The 19,438-nt window shown below is 37.0% G+C and overlaps 1 protein-coding gene across 9 annotated transcripts in view; it reads right to left on the bottom strand.

Moving 5' to 3' along the window:
- The window catches only part of MPDZ (multiple PDZ domain crumbs cell polarity complex component), a 174,438-nt gene that overhangs the window by 135,855 nt on the left and 19,145 nt on the right, over positions 1-19,438 (bottom strand). For 3 of the 9 annotated variants that reach the window (XM_050761615.1, XM_050761619.1, XM_050761622.1), the window contains exons 2-3: positions 9,792-9,864; positions 6,856-7,022 (exon numbers count right to left, since the gene is read on the bottom strand). In XM_050761615.1, the coding sequence (XP_050617572.1) occupies positions 6,856-7,022; positions 9,792-9,807 (183 nt within the window). In that variant the 5' untranslated portion in view covers positions 9,808-9,864. Of the gene's footprint in view, positions 1-6,855; positions 7,023-9,791; positions 9,865-10,334; positions 10,443-10,510; positions 18,304-19,438 lie in introns of those variants that run through there. The other 6 variants (XM_050761614.1, XM_050761620.1, XM_050761618.1 and 3 more) reach the window with 4 other exon arrangements.

Here is a 19,438-nt window from a genome sequence, read left to right as displayed (position 1 = left end):
ATGGACTAGCTAAATGAGGCAGTCTATAGTACACAAGGGCTTCTTGAAAGGTAATTGTTGTAGCTTTAAATGTAAAATGAGGCCTATTATTCTTAAATTTGGAGGTTTAAAAAAACTCATTTAGGTTATAACCAGTAAATTTCACATTTTTTTCCTTCTTCTCCAAAGACCATTTAACATTGTCACAAAAATACCATACAATTATCACCATTTGCTGTTTTAGACACACATGCATAGCCAATAGCAAGATGGTGTTGCATTTTAATCCAGCACTGTATAAAAAGCTTGAACAGTGCCTTCTTGCCCACGGTAAAACAAAAATTTTAGTCCCTTCAATGGCTCTATATTTACAAACTTTTAGCTAAAGGAACAAACATTTAAAAGCTGTTATTGTACCAAAAATAAAGTATTTGAAATTCCTACAGTAAATAAACTTTACGGTAAATGTAAAAACATAAGAACCACTCATTCTCTTTTAACTTCTCCTAGATAATGCACACTAGAGTCTCAAGAAATAGATACTTCGCTGTCAGGTGGCTACAAAGCTCTATCGTAAAAGTAAAACTATTTCAGGTGTAAGAAAGATCATTTTCATTTTCACAAGCAACAACAGCTGGGAAGAGTTCCGCTCCATTTTTAGATAATTCTTGTTAATGAAATCAAAGCATATTTCTTCCTTTCTGTCCTCCTTCCCCTACCAACACCAAGTCATAACTTAACTTAGACATTCTTGGAAAGACAGTAGTCGTCTTCCCTTTACTGATAGCAAGCCTACAGGTGAATCATCCTCCTTTTGGTCTCAAATTAGAAACTATAGGGAAAGGATCATTTTTTTTTCGTCATTTATATAAGTAATAAAGAGAGGGAGACACAAGCACTTTTGTCCTTTAAGATATGAATCAAACAAAACAGTATCTTTCTGACTGTCAAAGTCAAAATAGAGTAAGAAAATCCTCAGTTCACAAAATTTCTCATTTTCCGTCAATCTAAAATAATAAATGTAAGAAATTATTTGAGCTGCTGCTGTTGCTACTTTAAGTAGCAACATACCTCAACACTTTGGCCATGAACTCTTCGCAGTCTTACAAATCTGTATCTACAGAATAAAGACTCCTCAGACATGTCCTGGTACAGTGTGTGTTCCACCTAACAACCTCTGCTTACCTCAGATACTTGAAGCTGAACCTCTGAAGTACACATTGACTACCAGACTACCTACATCTCTAGGTTTCCTAGAATTTGCTCCTGTTTTGAGCATCAGAAGAAAAAAAATTCACACAGAGTGTACATTACTTGTGTGGCCTTGGGCAGAAAAACCATTAGTAAATTAGGATGTGATGCTGTATTGTTAGAATTAGTAAGACGAAAGAAGTATTATAACTGAAGATCTTACTCATCAAAATGTCATTAAAATCACTACCTTAATTTTATGTTAGGATGCTTTTTTTTTTTTTGAGACAGAGTCTGGCTCTGTCGCCCAGGCTGGAGTGCAGTGGTGCAATCTGGGCTCGCCACAAACTCCACCTTCAGCCTCCCGAATAGCTGGGATTACAGGTGTGCACAAGCACGCTTGGCTAATTTTTGTATTTTCAGTAGAGACAATGGGGTTTCACCATGTTGACCATGTGGTCTTGACCTCCTGGCCTCAAGTGATCCGCCCGCCTCGGCCACTGCATCCAGCCTGTTAGAATGATTTTATCATGTTAAAAAATGTGAAGAAATAAAAAACAAAATGATTGCTAAAATAATGTATATAATAGAAGGGTTAGAAGACAAAGTTAATACAATATCCAAAAAAAAAAAAAAAATGCAAAAGAACAAAGGTGATTAATCAACCAACAAACAAAACACCTTACTTGAAAAGGTTCTTCACAGTCTGGCTCCATAGTTTCCTCTCCTGCCAATACCCCTCATATAATCTACTGCTCTGATAATATAGGTCTGCATGGGGCTCCACACCAGGGTTTCTGAACCTCAGCAATGCAGACATTATAAACCCAATCGTTTTTTTGCTGTAGGAGGCTATGCTGTACACTGAAGGATGTTTAACAGCATCCCTGAACTCTACCCATTACCTGTCAGCAGCATCTTCCAGTCATGACAGTAAGAACTGACTCCAGACACTGCCAAGTTTCCCTTGGGAAGGGAGAGCATAAAAGAATCCTCAGTTGTGAACTGCTCTGTATCCCTGTAAACACTGCTCTCTCTACCTGAAATCATTTCCCCCACCTCTGCAGAACTCATTTTTCAAGCCCATTATCCATGCTATTGCCTCCACTGTGAGGTTTTCTTCTAGTCAAAGTTACTCATTCCTTCTTTACTATTCACCTTCTTCGTTTTCTTTTCTATGTTCTATTTTCCCCTCTAGATAGTGAGAACCTCCATCTGATTATTCTTTGTATTTTTATTAATTTAGATGTTCAACAAAGGTTGATTATTAAATGAATATGAGAATATGAGCCTCCATGAGATAACCCGCCCATTGCCAAGGGAAAACTGGTTCACTGAATCCCACATTGTCCTTCAGTTCTGTCTGTCTCTCTCATTTTTTTTTTCTTTTTTTCTGTTTTGCTTTGCTTCTGGGAAACAAATTAAATGACATACTCAATTTTAGTAACCCAAGGTCCTTGGTATATCTAGTTCTGTGATATTTTTATTTGGTCTTTGTTTAGGTTTACATTTTAATCATTCATTATTTAACAAGTTTTGCCATCAGAAGTTGCTTCAAATTCTTTTTGAAATATAATTAGTGAAAACTTACAAACATAGAAATATAAAACCAAAATTTTATATCATGAAGATCTCATTTCATGAAAAAATTTCAAAAAAAGATTGTTCACTGTAGGATTCAGTGAACCAGTTTACTCTAATCAACATTTAAGAGTAATTTTCAACCCTGATCCTATGTTAACACAGCATCTCTGTAGTTATTTCAAGAGTTGTCATAAAATTTCCAAAGAAAAATCTGCCTTAATTTTGTGTGCATATACATTATGCATCTAGATGATATGTGTGTAAGCCTACACTTTTGGGAAGGAAAATAAATGAACTAGAACCCTGGAAACATTAAACAAACACCAACAACAAAACAATAGAATGTCACACTCCAAAAAGTCTGAAGGTCATTGACAAGGAGAGACCTCCTGAATATTCTGTGCTGAGGCTTATTTGCTGTCTAAGCAGCTTTTGCAGCCTGAGTTATCCACATTATTTCTCCAATCTTGGAATTGTTCTCTGTTGCCGTAGCTTTAAAAATAATCTTAGCAATGTCGATTTTTAAGTATTGGTCCTAAATTTCTATTGAAATTAATCATTTTAATTCTCAGTTTTCCTACAGATAATTCAGGGTAAAAAGATTAATTTAGTGCCACTGGTCAATTCTTAAGGCAAAGCAATTAATTAATCAAAAAAGTAGCATCCACCTATACTGGACTGGAGAAACTTCACAGAATAAATATGCAAATCCAATATCCTCAAGGCTGACAAGTTTCTATTATTAAACTGCTAACGTGTTTATTTCCCCCACAATAGCTGGATTTTTTGTCATGAATACGCATTAAGCCCTGTAGTGATTAGCAGTGATGACTAGGTGACAGTGAGGACACTACTTGAGAATTTGCATTTGACAGATCATTGACATACAGTCACAGTTCTTTTTTTTTTTTTTCCCTTCACTTAAACAGGAATCATGCAATAGGAAATGAACCAGAGCTATTAAAGATTATTCAGGTTTAATAGCATGCATCCTTTTAGCTGGCATTAGAACAATACACAATGTGGCAGAGTTAAACAGAGACATCAATTATATTCTCAGACCTGCTAATATTTTTGACAATATTTAAATAGCACATCCCTTCAGGGCATGGCTTTTTTGCCCTCTTAGTTACACACCTGTCAAGTGTTTAATTTGCCAAAGGGAAACAGTTTGATTTCTAAGGGCAGTCTTAATACTGAAGAAGCAAATTGAAAAAATTAAACATTATTGAATACAAGTAATGAGAAGGATCTGAGGGAAAAAAATTGTAGGCTTAATTCAACATGGCATGTCAGCATCTGTCATTAATGCAACAATATGATCATGTTTTCCAATATGCTGCATATACCTCAAGCTTTTCAATTATTCAGTTCCTTTACTTCTAAAAAAACAGGAGGCTGATGGAGAGGGAGAATCAGAGGGTCGTATTTTCTAGTAATAGTAAAAAAGATGGAGATAGTAAATTGTACCTGTCATGCATATAAAATTATACATTTGAAAATAGGGAAGGTATGAAGTAATAAATATAAGCTAGCCATTGGTCAGATTTGTGTAGCCACTGGTTTAAAAGAATAAATTTCATTCCTCAAATTCATTAATTATTAAATTATAAATATTAATAAATCAGCAGTTGGTAAACTACATAGAAAATGTAAATCTGACATGACAAAAGTCTAGAGTACTTATATTTAAATTTTAGAATAGAAAATAAGTTTTTAAATTTTTAGTCATATAAGAAAGAATCTGGTAAACAAATGGAATTGAATTAGTAAAGAATGGAGATTAAAAAAAAGAGTCACAGACACTGTAAAAAGTTATTAATGATTTTAAACAAAAGAAAATTCTTGACATCTAGGCACCAACTTTCTACCAAAAAAAAAAAGGAAGAAGAAGATGTAAGACAGGCTCCAAATAAAACTGACTTCTAGTTCTACTCTACTCTTATAATCAAGTCACTTAACCTCTCTAAGCCACTGTAATCTACAGGGTATAAACTAGGTGTTTTTCTTGGTCCCTTTCAGTATTAGTTTTTCACTGTACATGAACATGTGGCCAAGAAGCCCAAAGTCCAAAAACATGTAAGGCATGCCCCATAGAATTCTCAGACCTCACAATTTTTGTAGTCTTAAAATATACCAGTGTCTATCATTAACAAAATAATAAGATTATGCTGTAGTTAGTCTCAGTCTCAACAAATTTCCAAGTAGGTTTCATCTGAATCACGTGGGACCCAAATAGTCTTAGAGCCCATATCCTACCTCCATATGGAAATGGTAAAACAAGCTTAATAGGCAGGCCTATTTGTCCCCTCCTTTAATGGGACACTGTATGCACAAATACTATACCTTTTATATAAAACTGTCTGCAAGGGAAATTTCAAGTTATCTCACTGGGCCAGTGGTATGTCCCAACACACTTGCTAGCACTCTTTTTGTTTCAACTTTTCTTCTCATTCTCATCATGTTTTCACATAACATAATAAGAATAGAAGATATCTGTTCAACTTCTTTACACTCTCTGAAAAAGCAGATAATTTTCCGCAACATAATTATGCTTTTATTCAGGATATTGGTTTCTCCAAAAGCTTGCCAATCCATTCTGAAAACCAGTACTGAAAATCAATCTTGCCAGGTATGGTGGCTCACTCCTGTAATCCCAGCACCTTGGGAGGCTGAGGCAGGTAGATCATTTGAGGTCAGGAGTTCGAGACCGGCCTGGCCAACATGGTGAAACCTCCATCTCTACTAAAAATACAAAAATTAGCTGGATGTGATGGTGGGCACCTATAATCCCAGCTAGTCGGGAGGCTGAGGCAGGAGAATCTCTTGAATCAGGGAGATAGAGGCTGCAGTGATCCAAGATGGTGCCACTGCACTCCAGCCATGGTGACAGAATGAGACTCCGTCTCAAAAAAAAAATAAAACAAAATCAATCTTTTCAATAACTTGTAAAGGAGACAAACACAACTACATATAACAAAAACACCTTAAATTCATGATCACGACTTAAAACCATTAGATAGAAATTTACTATAGAAAAGTATTTGTGAAGATTCTTCTTGATTTACTTTTTTTGCTACAAAATATCTAGATTAAGAAGTTATATGATATTAAACAAATTCATTCTCTCTTATTACTTTTTGTTCTTTCACATTAGCCACGTTTTGGTTTTTTTTTTTTTAACTGAAGCTGTTTCACTCAGTTATGAAACTAATCTTCAAGTTTCATTTTTAACCTTAAATGGCAGAATATTTGCTAGCAAGTCATCTATAACCGTTAAATTAATGCTAAAGACATCAGAATGAAAACCAACTTGGATTGAAGGCATAATTAGATTGATTTCAAACCTTGAAGATAACAAACATTTTTAAAATATTTTTTAAAGCATAGAAATGGTGATTAAATTAAGTAAGTTCAAAGAACATCTGACTTCAGTTTTCATTCTGTCATTGTGAAATGTTTCAATTTTAATATAAATGCTAGGACTTTTTAATGCTCATACTTTTTACAGAACAAAAAAGCACTGTGTTACATTTAGAAGTTCTAATGTTTATCACCATCTGAGCTGTCATGGAAGCAATTGCTACTTACACTCTTTAAAGAAGTGAGAATTGCAATTCCTCTAACTGATGACAATGTAATTATTCCTTTTACTGTCAAAATAGAGGTGATTTCCCTTCCTCATACACATGATTACACATGCAAATCCAGGCTTATCTGAAATCTTGTAAGTATACTGAATGTCCGAATCTGAATGAACGATCACATGAACAATGAGCCTGAGTGATGATGGAAACCAAGTCTACAGCCAACCATCCTAAACATATTTTTATCATCCGTTTTTCCTGTAGAAACTCATTCTTCAGCATCCACACAGCTTTCAACACAATGTCATATCATCTACAATATACAGCAACAACCATTACAAAAATAACTAGGAGGAAAAAAGCCACATTGAATCTGAATGTCTCATTTGGAGGTTTAAATGACTTCATTAACTATTCATTAACACATAGAAAAATCAGCCTTTCAGAAAAACACCAGCCTTTCACAAGATCTATGCCATGTCGTGAACGCCTGCTTGGGTGAATAATGTCCTACCTGGTCTTTCAGCTGCTGTACAGAAGTCTGAAGGCTCAGAATCTGACTGAAGAGAGGGCTCTGCAGGACTGACTTCAGAAGGCTCAGTTTGTCTTCATTTGCTACATCCCCACGTTCTCGCAGCTTGGTTTGCAAGCGCTCTGCTGCCTGCAGGGCCCGATTTTTGTCTATACCAAAGAGCAGCATTTGTCAATAATAGGATTCAAAGGACACATGTCCAGCCTATGAGGACTCCATCTAGTAGAAATTCTAAAATTATTTCTATTGAGTGCATAAAATTGTCCCTTTTAAATTGAATAAAAAACTGCAGGCCGGACGTGGTGGCTCACCCCTGTAATCTCAGCACTTTGGGAGGCTGAGGCGGGCGGATCACTTGAGCTCAAGAGTTCGAGACCAGCCTGGCCAACATGATGAAACCCTGTCTCTACTAAAAATACAAGAAATTAGCCAGGCGTGGTGGTGCACTCCTATAATCCCAGCTACTCAGGGGGCTGAGGCAGGAGAATCACTTGAATCTGGGAGGTAGAGGTTGCAGTGGGCCGAGATCAGGCCACTGCACTCCAGCCAGGGAGACAGAGCGAGACTCCATCTCAAAACAACAACAACAAAAAAAACTGTAGAGAAAGTAGACATTTTTTAATGGAGTACAAAAACACAAAAAATACAAAACTGAGTACTTTTTTTTTTTTTTGAGACAGAGTCTCGCTCTGTCGCCCAGGCTGGGATCTCAGCTCACTGCAAGCTCCGCCTCCTGGGTTTACGCCATTCTCCTGCCTCAGCCTCCCGAGTAGCTGGGACTATAGGCACCCGCCACCTCGCCCGGCTAGTTTTTTGTATTTTTTAGTAGAGACGGGGTTTCACCATGTTAGCCAGGATGGTCTTGATCTCCTGACCTCATGATCCGCCCGTCTCAGCCTCCCAAAGTGCTGGGATTACAGGCTTGAGCCACCGCGCCCGGCCCTGAGTACTTTTTAATACTTTAAATATCTTTCTCCAAAATTAAATAGCAAATAAAATAGCATATTATATTTGCTTCAAAGCTAATCAATTCAAATAATTACTGAACACCGTACAAATCAGGCACAAAGTTGCAAAAAGTAAATATATTCAGTAATTATGTCCTACTAGTCCTAGCGTCTTACAATCATACTTACGCCAGAGTTTCTACCACAAATAATAGTTAAAAACCTTTCCCTGAAACACAAACACATACACTTACACACTCTTATAAGTGAAGCCAAAACTTTTTTTTAATGGAGATTGTTCAGATGTATTACTTAGATTCATCATGGTAACAAGTATATCTATTTAAACATATTTCCCATATCCCAGTAATGATAAAAAGGGTGAATCGGCAGGGTGCGGTGGCTCATGCCTGTAATCCCAGCAGTTTGGGAGGCTGAGGCAGGTGGATTACTTGAGCTCAGGAGTTTGAGACCAGCCTGTTCAATATGGTAAAACCTCGTCTCTACTAACAATACAAAAATTAGATGGGCATGGTGGCATATGCCTGTAATCCCAGCTACTCAGGAGGCTGAGGCAAGAAAATCCCTTGAACCCGGGAGGTGGAAGTTGCAGTGAGCCAAGATCATACCACTACACTCCAGCCTGGGCGACAGAGTGAGTGAGACTCCATCTCAAAAAAAAAAAAAAAAAAAAAATGGAATCATCACCACAGACACTTTCTATAGCACCAAATCTGAAATTGCAAAGAAATAGGGTGATTAAAACATGAATTGATGTTGATCATAAGTTCACACACACACACACAATATGAGTAAACAAACAATATTTACTCATATGCAGAATTTTAAAAACAAATAATGATAAAGATACACATGAGCATCTTATTCTGGGTTATATGTCCCATGGTATCTCAGAATACAAATCTAATATTAATTTCCACATCAATTATTTGGAAAGTGTGCAACTCAGCACAAAACAAAATAAAGACTAGAAAACAATGGTTTAAATAATTCTGTATTTGCCCTTTCCTTTCCACTTTCCTATTAAGAACTTTCCCATGTGGACTAGGAGTCTTTACAGCATGTGCGTTTAGTATAAAATGGGAAGTGAAGGAAATGTACATACATACATTTTCATTACCAGCACAGTACCAGGAACAAAAGCCATCATAGAGATCCCCACGATCACAAAAACAGGTCCTTCTCTCGTTACTGCCACTGACTCTCACTCTATCCCTCAAAACCCACCGACGTCAAGGTATCTGCCATAATGATTAAGGTGCCAGAGTGAAATCCAAACACTTTCCATTTAGTCATACCCAAAGAGTTACCTGGAATAGGGTAAGGAACTAGAGTGTCAGATAATTGCATGTATTGTGCCATACCTGATATATCTAGCTATAAATGGTTCTACTAACTAGTTTCTTTAAAACTAAAGAGCAGTGGGAAAAACAAATTATTAACACATGAGTCTGGGAAATGTAGATATTTCGACCTAAATTATCTCATGTAGAAATTAAACTGCTTTAAAGCATAAGACTAAGTAACATTTTTCTCTTTATCAATTAATAGCAAGAGTTCAGCAGTACTTCACCTGCCACAAGTAATATCTTCTTTCAGTATTAAAAATACTGCTAAAATTCCAAATGCTTTCCAGAAATAGATATTAACCAGAATTGGGCTCATAAATCAGAATTGGGCTTACATTAAGCTTTATTAAAATCCATAACTGGAAGAATATCTCATACGTTTTTAATTTTTGCTTATATGTAATGTGTTTTTTATAACACTTCAGATGAAATTGTCCAAATACAGAAACATATTACCTTAGTACAATGTTAGTAGGTAAACACTTTTTAAATCTAGATACTATAGACAGAATCCTGCTATGTTAAACACACCATATGTCAAAAATCCCAATGGGAGGAGTTACAATTCTTATAAAAGTAGGCAGAAAAGAATAAGTCTTACCAATGGCTTCTAACATTTTTTTCAAAGTTCAGTGTTCTTCTCTAAAATGATTAACAGCAATTAAAATGGAACTCTGCAAAAAAGAAATAAAATAGAATGGTTATGTTTTATCAGAACTTTATATTCTAAAGCTAAATACTCTAAAATTTTAAACACTCGATACAACTCAAATTCTTTTGACCATTAAAATCTTGTTGATACAACTTAAGATAGTTCTCTTTATAGACAATAAAGTAATCATTTTAGGACTTATTCAAAATAATCTTCTATGTATATATTTACCCATAATACTTGGATAAGGTAAAAGACATAAATTCTGTTTTAAATAAGGTGGCAGAAGTTTCAAACATATTTCCATAAGAAGTTCCACTTACAATACAGACCACTATAATCTTGTATTCACTTATAGATCTTTAAGTGTAGAATAAGAAGCTTACTTAACTCCACATAAGAAATTCTGTGGCAAAAAAACATAAAAAGTAGAAAATGTGATCCTGCCCTCAAAGGCTCACACCCCTAACTGAGGAGACAATGCATGCATACCTATTAGAAATGAACTGTGGGCTGGGCGTGGTGGTTCACACCTGTAATCCCAGCACTTGGGGAAGCCAAGGTGGGTGCGTCACTTGAGGTCAGGAGTTTGAGATCAGCCTGGCCAACATGGTGAAACCCCGTCTCTGTTAAAAATATAAAAATTAGCCGGGTGTGGTAGTGCACACCTGTAATCCCAGCTACTCAGGATGCTGAGGCAGAGGAATCACTTGAACCCAGGAAGCGGTGGTTGCGCTGAGCCGTGATCATGCCATGGCACTCCAGCCTGGGCCACAGAACAAGACTCCACCTCAAAAAAATAAAAAAAGAAAAGAAAAGAAAAAAAGAAATGAATGTGACACTCAAGCAGTACCTGAACTACTGGAAGATAATATATTAAATCATGGATGAAAAACTGAACAAAAGGGAGCACATAGTGTTAAATTTTTCAAAAGTTCTCAAAATACTCTCCTGACTATAATGTTCTGCTCTTTCCCATTCAAAGAAACCTTCTCAACTCCTTCAATCCACACATCTCATCTTCCTCTAAGAATACTTAACTAGATTCTTTTAAGTACTGGATACAGATCTGCAATGCTAACATCCACGTCACTAATCCATCTTGAGCCTTTGCTGCCAAACAAATCTGCACAACTATCCCCATAGTTCCATCTCTCTTTTGCCTCACAGAAAACCCTGAATCATGAAGAAGACAGTCAGTCAGTCATTCCTTCAATAGAAAAAAGAAATCTACCACCACACATTCTCATTTTTCATCTGGAAGATAAAATGGGATTTCTCTTAGAAAGAACAAGTTGCCTCCTGTTACCTCTTTCAGACAAAATTCATTTGGCTAAAAAGGAAGTGTGTGATGTAGATGAGCAGATCTACAAAACATCAATGCCTGCAATTAGCTCTGTGTGATAACAAAGAACAGTATGTATTGACTTGTCTTATCCCAATTTAGAATATACTATTTGAAACATCAACTCCATTTCAAATGTCAAATCGTTTAACTACTGGCACTTGTTTTAAAAAGTGTCTTTGTGTCAAGAAAAGAGGATACTGGCTCTGACCTGGAATTGAAACCTAAATAGAAGTGTGGCCTTGAGCAAGGGACCTATCATTTCAACATCTGTTTCTTTTAAAACACACTTACTCATTGGGTATATTTTGAAAAATGAGATAAAGTATGCCAATTTCCAGCTCATAGCATAACTTGTAACTATGATACATTTATTCAGGATTAATGCCGAGTCAATATATTCCACATAGATAGGAATTCCAATGCCAAGCAATACATTATTTCATGAGGCCTAATATAGGGTAATATTAACAAATAAATTGGTGACTTTTTTACTCTTATTTACAAGGAGAATATAATATTCCTTCACAAAACAGCCTACTATTAGCCACCCCGCCTCAGAAACAATTAACTTCTGGTAATTAAAACACAAAAATAGGCCAGGCATGGTGGCTCATGCCTGTAATCCCAGCACTTTGGGAGGCTGAGAGGGGTGGATCACGAGGTCAGGAGATCGAGACCATCCTGGCCAACACGGTGAAACTCCGTCTCTACTAAAAATACAAAAATGAGCTGGGTGTGGTAGAACATGCCTATAATCCCAGCTACTTAGGAGTCTGAGACAGGAGAATCACTTCAACCAGGGAGGCGGAGGTTGCAGTGAGCCAAGATCGTGCCACGGCATTCCGGCCTGGCAACAGAGCGAGACTCTGTCCCCTCCCAACTCCAGAAAAAAATAGGGCTGGGCATGGTGGCTCACGCCTGTAATCCCAGCAAATAACCGGAGCTCAGAAGTTCGAGACCAGCCTGGCCAACACGGTGAAACCCCGTCTCTACCAAAAATACAAAAATTAGCTGGGCGTGGTGCATGTGACTGTAGTCCCAGCTGCTCCAAGAGGCTGAACCAAGAGAATTGCCTGAATAAAGATACCCCAATATAAGGAAGCCCAGGGCTACAAAAGTATATTTAATCACCCAGGAAGAAGCATGATAGCAATAAAAAAGCATGGACTAGAGAGTCTGATGACCTGAATTTAAATTTCAACTAGCTATATGCCCTTGTTAAGTCACTTATCTTTTTCTGAATCTGAGTCTCTATTTATAAATGAATGATGTTTATAACGTTTTGAAAGGATAAAATTATACATGTTTTTGGTATGCACATGAAAAATTAATTCTAAAGATAGACAGTGTTCCTGACATACATGGGAGGTAGACCTCGGATTTAGAAGCTCACTGATTTATGGGAAGTCTGCAGAGAAAGTACAGCGTAGGCAGTTCCTAATTGAGAAAAACACTGTTGTCCGAAAGTTCATCTACAAGTTGGTTACAGTAAAATAGAATTACTTTTTCTTCCCCAAAAAATTACACAAAGGTTAAAAAAAAAACAAAAAATAGCTCCCAGATGAGACAGCTCTACTCTTTTGTATTTCAATGATTTTTTAAAATTACAGTTTCAGAGTTTCTTTTCTAGGCTTGGATGTCCCTAAAATAAATGCATAGCTTTTTTTGAGATTTTTCAGGGGATTTCACCATTAGCAACCCCGACAAAAACATAAGAACTTTTAAAAACTCATTCCTTTCTGTGCCTGATATACCTGTCCTGAGGATTCAGTTCTAATTATAAACAAATTCATTTATAATCACAAAATTTTTGAGATAGATTGAGTCTACTCCCTTCAAATTGCAGCCATGAATTCCTCTTGTCACCTTTTCACCACCCTACCATTTCCTTTCCCTTTTTGCCCATTTAAATACTATATGGAAACTTAAGGATACCTGAGTGATAACAGTGGGTCATGGCCAACTGGCATGACTTAAACAAGATCCAACATGTCAGAAGAATGGCAAGTTCTGAGGGATTTTCTTTTTTTTTTTTTTTTTTTTTTTTTTTTTGTCTGGACAATTCATGCTAAGCAGTGACAATAAGGAATCAGAGAGGCAGAAAAGAGATGAGCTATGGATATGATAAGAAGGAGATCAGCACTAATGCTGAAACAGAAGCAGAAATGATAACAGCAAACACACAGCACCTACCACATGCTAGGTACTATTCGAATCATGCTTCCAATTAAGTCCTTTAATACTTACACAATTCACTCACTTTATAAACAAGGAAAATGAGGTTAAGTAACTCTTCTAAGTCCACACCACTACTAAGTGATAGAGCAAGGATCTTAACACAAGCCATCTAGCTCCAGAGTCCACAATTTAATTTCTACAATATGCTGCCTCTAGAAAGCAGGAAGATTCGACTTCCCTGTTTCCAAGTTCAAACAGACCATGCCCTACATAAAGTGAAACCAAAGGAAGAAATAGAGACCCAAAATGAATGAAGTCTGAAATGGAATAGACTGCTGTAGATAGTCAAATCAGCCAACTGTTCAGACAAGGTATGAAGAAGTCAGAAATACATATGTTAGAAACCAGCAGTGGGTCTATCAAAGAAAGATCAGGAATATTCACCATTTATGTAATGTTAATGTCCATACGTCTTTAAAAAAATCACTTTTAAAATCCAAGATTTTAAGAAAAACCCTTAAGAAGCCTCTTTAAATTGATATTCAAAGTATATTCAAAAACACTGCTTTTACATTTCAAGGTACTAAATCCCTCAACACAAAGAGAATTAAGAATACACAGTATATTGTTGTAATTGTTCTATTTTATTATTAGTTGTTGTTAATCTCTTATTGAGCTTAATCTGTAAATTAAACTTTACCATAGGTATGTATTTATAAAAATAAAAAAAAAAAGCATACCTCAGAGATATTGTAGGATCAGTTCCAGACCACTGCAATAAAGTGAATCTCTCAATAAAAGGGGTCACACGAATTTTTTGGTTTCCCAGTGAGTACAAAAGTTATGTTTACACTACACTGTAGTCTATTAAATGTGCAACAGCATTATGTCTAGGAAAACATTCTATACACCTTTATTAAAAAATAGTTTACTGTCAAAAAATGCTAGTGATCATCTGAGACTTCAGTGAGTCATAGTCTTTGTGCTGGTGGAGAGTCTCGCCTTTGTACTGATGGCTGCTGACTGACGGGTGGTGGCTGCTGAAGGCTGGGGTCGCTGTGACAATTTCTGAAAATAAATCAACAACGAGCTTTGCCACATTGATTCTTCCTTTCATGAAAGATTTCTCTGTAGCATGGGATGCTGTTTGATAGCATTTTACCCACAATAGAACCTCTCAAATCCTGCTCCTACTTTATTAACGAAGATTATGTAATAGCCTCAATCCTTTTTTTCATTTCAACGATGTTCACATCTTCACCAGGCATACATTTCATCTCAAGAAACCACTTTCTTTACTCATCCATAAAAAGCAACTCCTCATTCATTCAAACTTTATCATGAGAGTACAGCAATTCAGTCACATCTTCAGACTCCATTTGAAATTCTAGTTCTCTTGCTATTTCTACCACATCTTCTGTGACTTCTTCCACTGAAGTCTTGAACCCTCAGCATTATTCGTAAGAGTTTTAGAATCAACTTCCTCCGAACTCCTGCTAATGTTGGTATTCTGACTTCCTCCCATGAATTACAAATATCTTAATGGCATCTAAATTGGTCAATCCTTTCCAGAAGGTTTTCCATTTACTTCGCCCTAATCTGGCAGAGGAATAATTAAGTACAGAAGCTATAACTTTACAAAATTTATTTTTTCAATAATAAGACTTGAAAGTCAAAATTACTCTGTGGTCCAGGGACTGCAGAATGGATGTTGTGTTAGCGACATGAAAACAACATTCATCTCTTTGTAAAACTCTATCAGAGCTCTTGGATAACCAGGTGCCTTGTCAATGAGCAGTAATGTATTTTAAAAGAACCTTTTTCTGAGCAGGAGGTCTCAACAGTGGGCTTAAAGCATTCAGTAAACCATGCTATAAACAGATGTGCTGTTATCCAGGCTTTCTTTTTCCATTCACAGAGAACACAGGCACAGCTGATTTGGCATAATTCTTAAGGGTCCAAAACTTTTTGAAATGGTAAATAAGCACTGGCTTCAATTTGACATCACCAGTTGCATTAGCTCCTAATGAGAGAGTCAGTCTCTTTAAAGCTTTGAAGCCAGACTACTCCTATTTAAGTCCCTGATAGCCTCTTCTTTCAATATAAAGCTGTTCCATCTACATTAACAATCTGTTGTTTAGGGCAGCCACCTTCATTAATGATCTTAGCTAGATCTGGATAGCTTTCTGAAGCCTCTACATTAGAACTTGCTGCTTCACCTTACACTTTTATGTCATACAGATGGCTCCTTTCATTAAGCCTCATGAACCAACCTCTGCTAGCTTCCAACTTTTTTTCTGCAGCTCCCTCACCTCTCTCAGCCTTCACAGAACTGAAGAGTGTTAGGGTTTTGCTCTGTATTAGGCTTTGGCTTAAGGGAATGTTGTGGCTGATTTGATTTTCTATCCAGACCATTACAACTTTCTCCATATCAACAATAAGGCTGTTTTGCTTTACATGTGGTCACTGGAGAAGCTCTTTTAATTTCCTTCAAGACCTTTTCCTTTGCATTCACAACTTGGCCATTTGGCACAACACACCTAGCTTTCAGTCTATCTCTATTTTCAACATGCCTTCTTCACGAAAGTTAATTATTTCTAGCTCTTCATTTAAAGTGAGAGGCATGCAACTCTTCCCTTCACTTGAACACTGAACAGCCTAATTTTAATACTGCTCTGTGTCAGGGAATAGAGAAGCCTCAGAGGAGGGAAAGAGAATGGGAATGGCCAGTTGATGGAGCAGTTGGAAAATGTGCAACATTTATTAAGTTCGTCATCTTAAATGTGCAGGGCTGCAGCACCCCAAAATAATTAAAATGGTAACATCAAAGATTACTGATCACAGATCACTGTAACAGATGTAAGAATAATAAAGGGCATGAAATATTGTAAGAATTAACAAAACATGACACACACAAAGTAAGCGCATGCTGTTGGAAAAGAAAATGGCACCAATAGACTTGCTTGACACAGTGTTGCCATAAACCATCAATTTGTTTAAAAAAATTCAGTATCTGCAAAGCACAATAAGGCAAAATTCAACAGAATAACAGGTCTGTACATATGGGGTAAGGTACTATGTTTGGTTTCAGGCAACTACTGGGGGTCTTGGAATGTATCCTCCACATTCCAAGGGGTGGGACAACTGTATTCAAACCTGGCACAGAAAAATTACCAGTTTCCCTCTAGTTGCTGTTCAGGTATCCTGCTTGTGGCTGTATCACTATTTGGTTATAAAAACTGAACCTAAAATCTGTTCCAACAGCCTTAGCTTTTAGAACCACAAGACATATCAGTAATAGCTCAATGAATTCAGTATCTGTTAGGCACCAGAGTGCTAGGCAAGTGCAGTTTATCCACGCTCCATCATGCGTGTGAGGACTCTGACCACCTTGCTCCCCATAATATCCTCCAGTGCCTGACACATTATTCCAGATAACACAACAGAGAAAAGGAGAGGTCGGGGTCTTAATCAAGGTGACACAGCTAGTAAGTGGGAGAACTTGGAATTGAACCCTACTGTCCCTTATTTTAAAGCCCAAACTCTATCACACTACCCCCTATTTTCCGAACTATCTCGCAAAAATCACATGGTGAAAATATATTGTCGAATTTATAAAAAAGAAGATACAGAACAAGGTATGAAGTTGTTACACTTTGTACAGAAGAATAGGACGGCAATTGTTTAGGTAAGTAAAAACTGATGTGTGCGTGTTTATAAAAGCATAGACTATTCTGCAACTTTTTCAAAGACACTGATAGTGGGATATGGCAGGCTGAAGGACGCCGAGACAATCTTACTTTGCACTGCATTACTTTTGTGTTTTTCAAACTTTGTATCTTAATAGAGGGCTGCCAGATTTATCAAATAAAAACACAGGATGCTAATTAAATTTGAATTTCAAGTAAATGAATACTTTTTTAGTGTATGTCCCATGCCATACTTGGGACATATTTATACTAAAATCCAATCTTATTTATCTGAAATTCAAACTTAACTTGGGCATCTGCTATTTTATCTAACAATCCTACTATGTACATGCTAGCTTAGAGAAAAAAAAGACATATAAAATCATTTTACCTTTCACGCTTCCTGTAAAACTTTAACATCACGAGAGAGCTGCCTAATCCCCAATACATCTCAAAGATTTTACCTGTGACCATATGATTCTCCAGCAATTTGTTGATAACATTAGTGTCAGCAGGGGATAAAAATAAAACAGAATATTTGGTATTATTTAGAAGTAGGAACGGATTAACTGAGTAATCATTTTACTTTTCAACAAGTTGTAATGGTAACATGTAGGCACAGCTTTTACAAAGTAGAGAATCAACGTTTGAAACATAACACAAATCATTCTGCTCAATGCAGATTATATGGCAACTAACAAGTGAAAATATGTTTTATGCTAAAAATAACTCTATGTAGAGAAAATGCCCCAAATGCATACAATTTTCTAGTTATCTTAAACAATTCTGACTGAAAAAGGAATACAACATTAAAAGTGCTTGTTTCAATGGCTTGCAGCTTGTCAAAGTTGCTCAGCATCTGTTATTGCATTTAAATTTACCATTTCTATCATTCATAGTTGCCGCAGCAGTACCTGAAGTTAGCAGACAAAGGCACAATTGTAGTAGTCAAATGCAAGTAGATTTTCATAAATTCAATTGTCCATAACAGCAATACTTACACTTTCAGTCATAATTCCTACTTTTGGGTAACATTACTGAACTATAGCTCTAAAAGTATAGAAATGTCACAGTACCCACCAACATCACGCAGTCATCCAACAGAAATCACTCAGCCTTTTCTTAGCATCTGTTCTTCTGAACTGCTCCCTCATTTTTATAGGCTTTGATCAAAAAAGCATTCATGAACACAATTTTTATTTTCAAGTTGACATTTATAAATCTTCCTAAATTTATTCAATGAAAATAAGATGTATTAATTCCACTTTGCCCACCAAAATGAAAGAAAATCAAGTATTAAAGAACCTTAACTTCACAACATACCTCAAATATTGATTAATATTCTTATACTTTATTTATAAAAACTGCCATACAAATTACCTGAAATGGAAATGCAGTAGTCCCAGCTACTGGGGAGACTGAGGCAGGAGAATCACTTGAACCCAGTGCAGCCTCCGCCTCCTGGGTTCAAGTGATTCTCCTGCCTCAGTCTCCCAAGTAGCCTGAGATCGAGCCAGCACACTCCAGTCTGGGCAACAGAGCAAAAGTCTGCCTCAAAAAAGAAAAAGAAAAGAAAAGAAAATGCAGGGAAGGTCAAGAGATTAGAAAAGGACTCAAATTCTGTCATTTACTGATTCTGCAAACACACATGGGGCACTTACATGACTGGCATGTTGTCTAGTAGCAGAATTGGAGAAATGATGATACAATCTGGGAACTCACATACAAGTGAATGAAAGGAAAAGAAATAAACAATTAAAATATAAGAACACAAAGGAGGGACACCCAAGCTGAACTGAGAAGTCAGGGAAACTTCCTGGAGTCACAGACTCCTGCACAGAGTCTTAAAGAATAGGTGGGGGAGAAGGTCTGATGAAAGAGCTCCCCACATAAACGCAAGAGTGCATGGTACCTTCTGAGCACTGCAAGTAGTTTCTTATGTAGTACCTGGATTGGGGCTGAGGAAAAACAAGAGACAGAGAAGATGAGGCTGGAGATGTGAGTAAATGCCAAATTATTCAGGGCCCTCCATACTACTCTTAAAAAGTTGACATTTGTTTTTTGTTTTGTTTGAAACGGAGTCTCGCTCTGTGGCCCAGGCTGGAGTACAGCGGCACAATCTCAGCTCACTGTAACCTCCGCCTCCCAGGTTCAAGCTATTCTCATGCCTCAGCCTCCCGAGTAGCTAAGATAAAAGGCCCCCGCCACCACACCCGGCCAATTTTTGTTGTTGTTGTTGTTGTAATTTACTTTATTAGAGACACAGTTTTGCCATGTTGGTCAGGCTGGTCTTAAACTCCTGACCTCAAGTGATCCACCCACCTCGGCCTCCCAAAGAGCTGGGATTATAGTTGTGGCCACTGCACCCAGCCATTAAAGAG

This window comes from Macaca thibetana, chromosome 15 (assembly GCF_024542745.1).
Source record: "Macaca thibetana thibetana isolate TM-01 chromosome 15, ASM2454274v1, whole genome shotgun sequence".
In the NCBI taxonomy this organism is placed as follows: Eukaryota; Metazoa; Chordata; class Mammalia; order Primates; family Cercopithecidae; genus Macaca; species Macaca thibetana.
The sequence above is the reverse complement of the archived record's forward strand: the minus strand, read 5'-3'. Positions and strand labels throughout refer to the sequence as shown.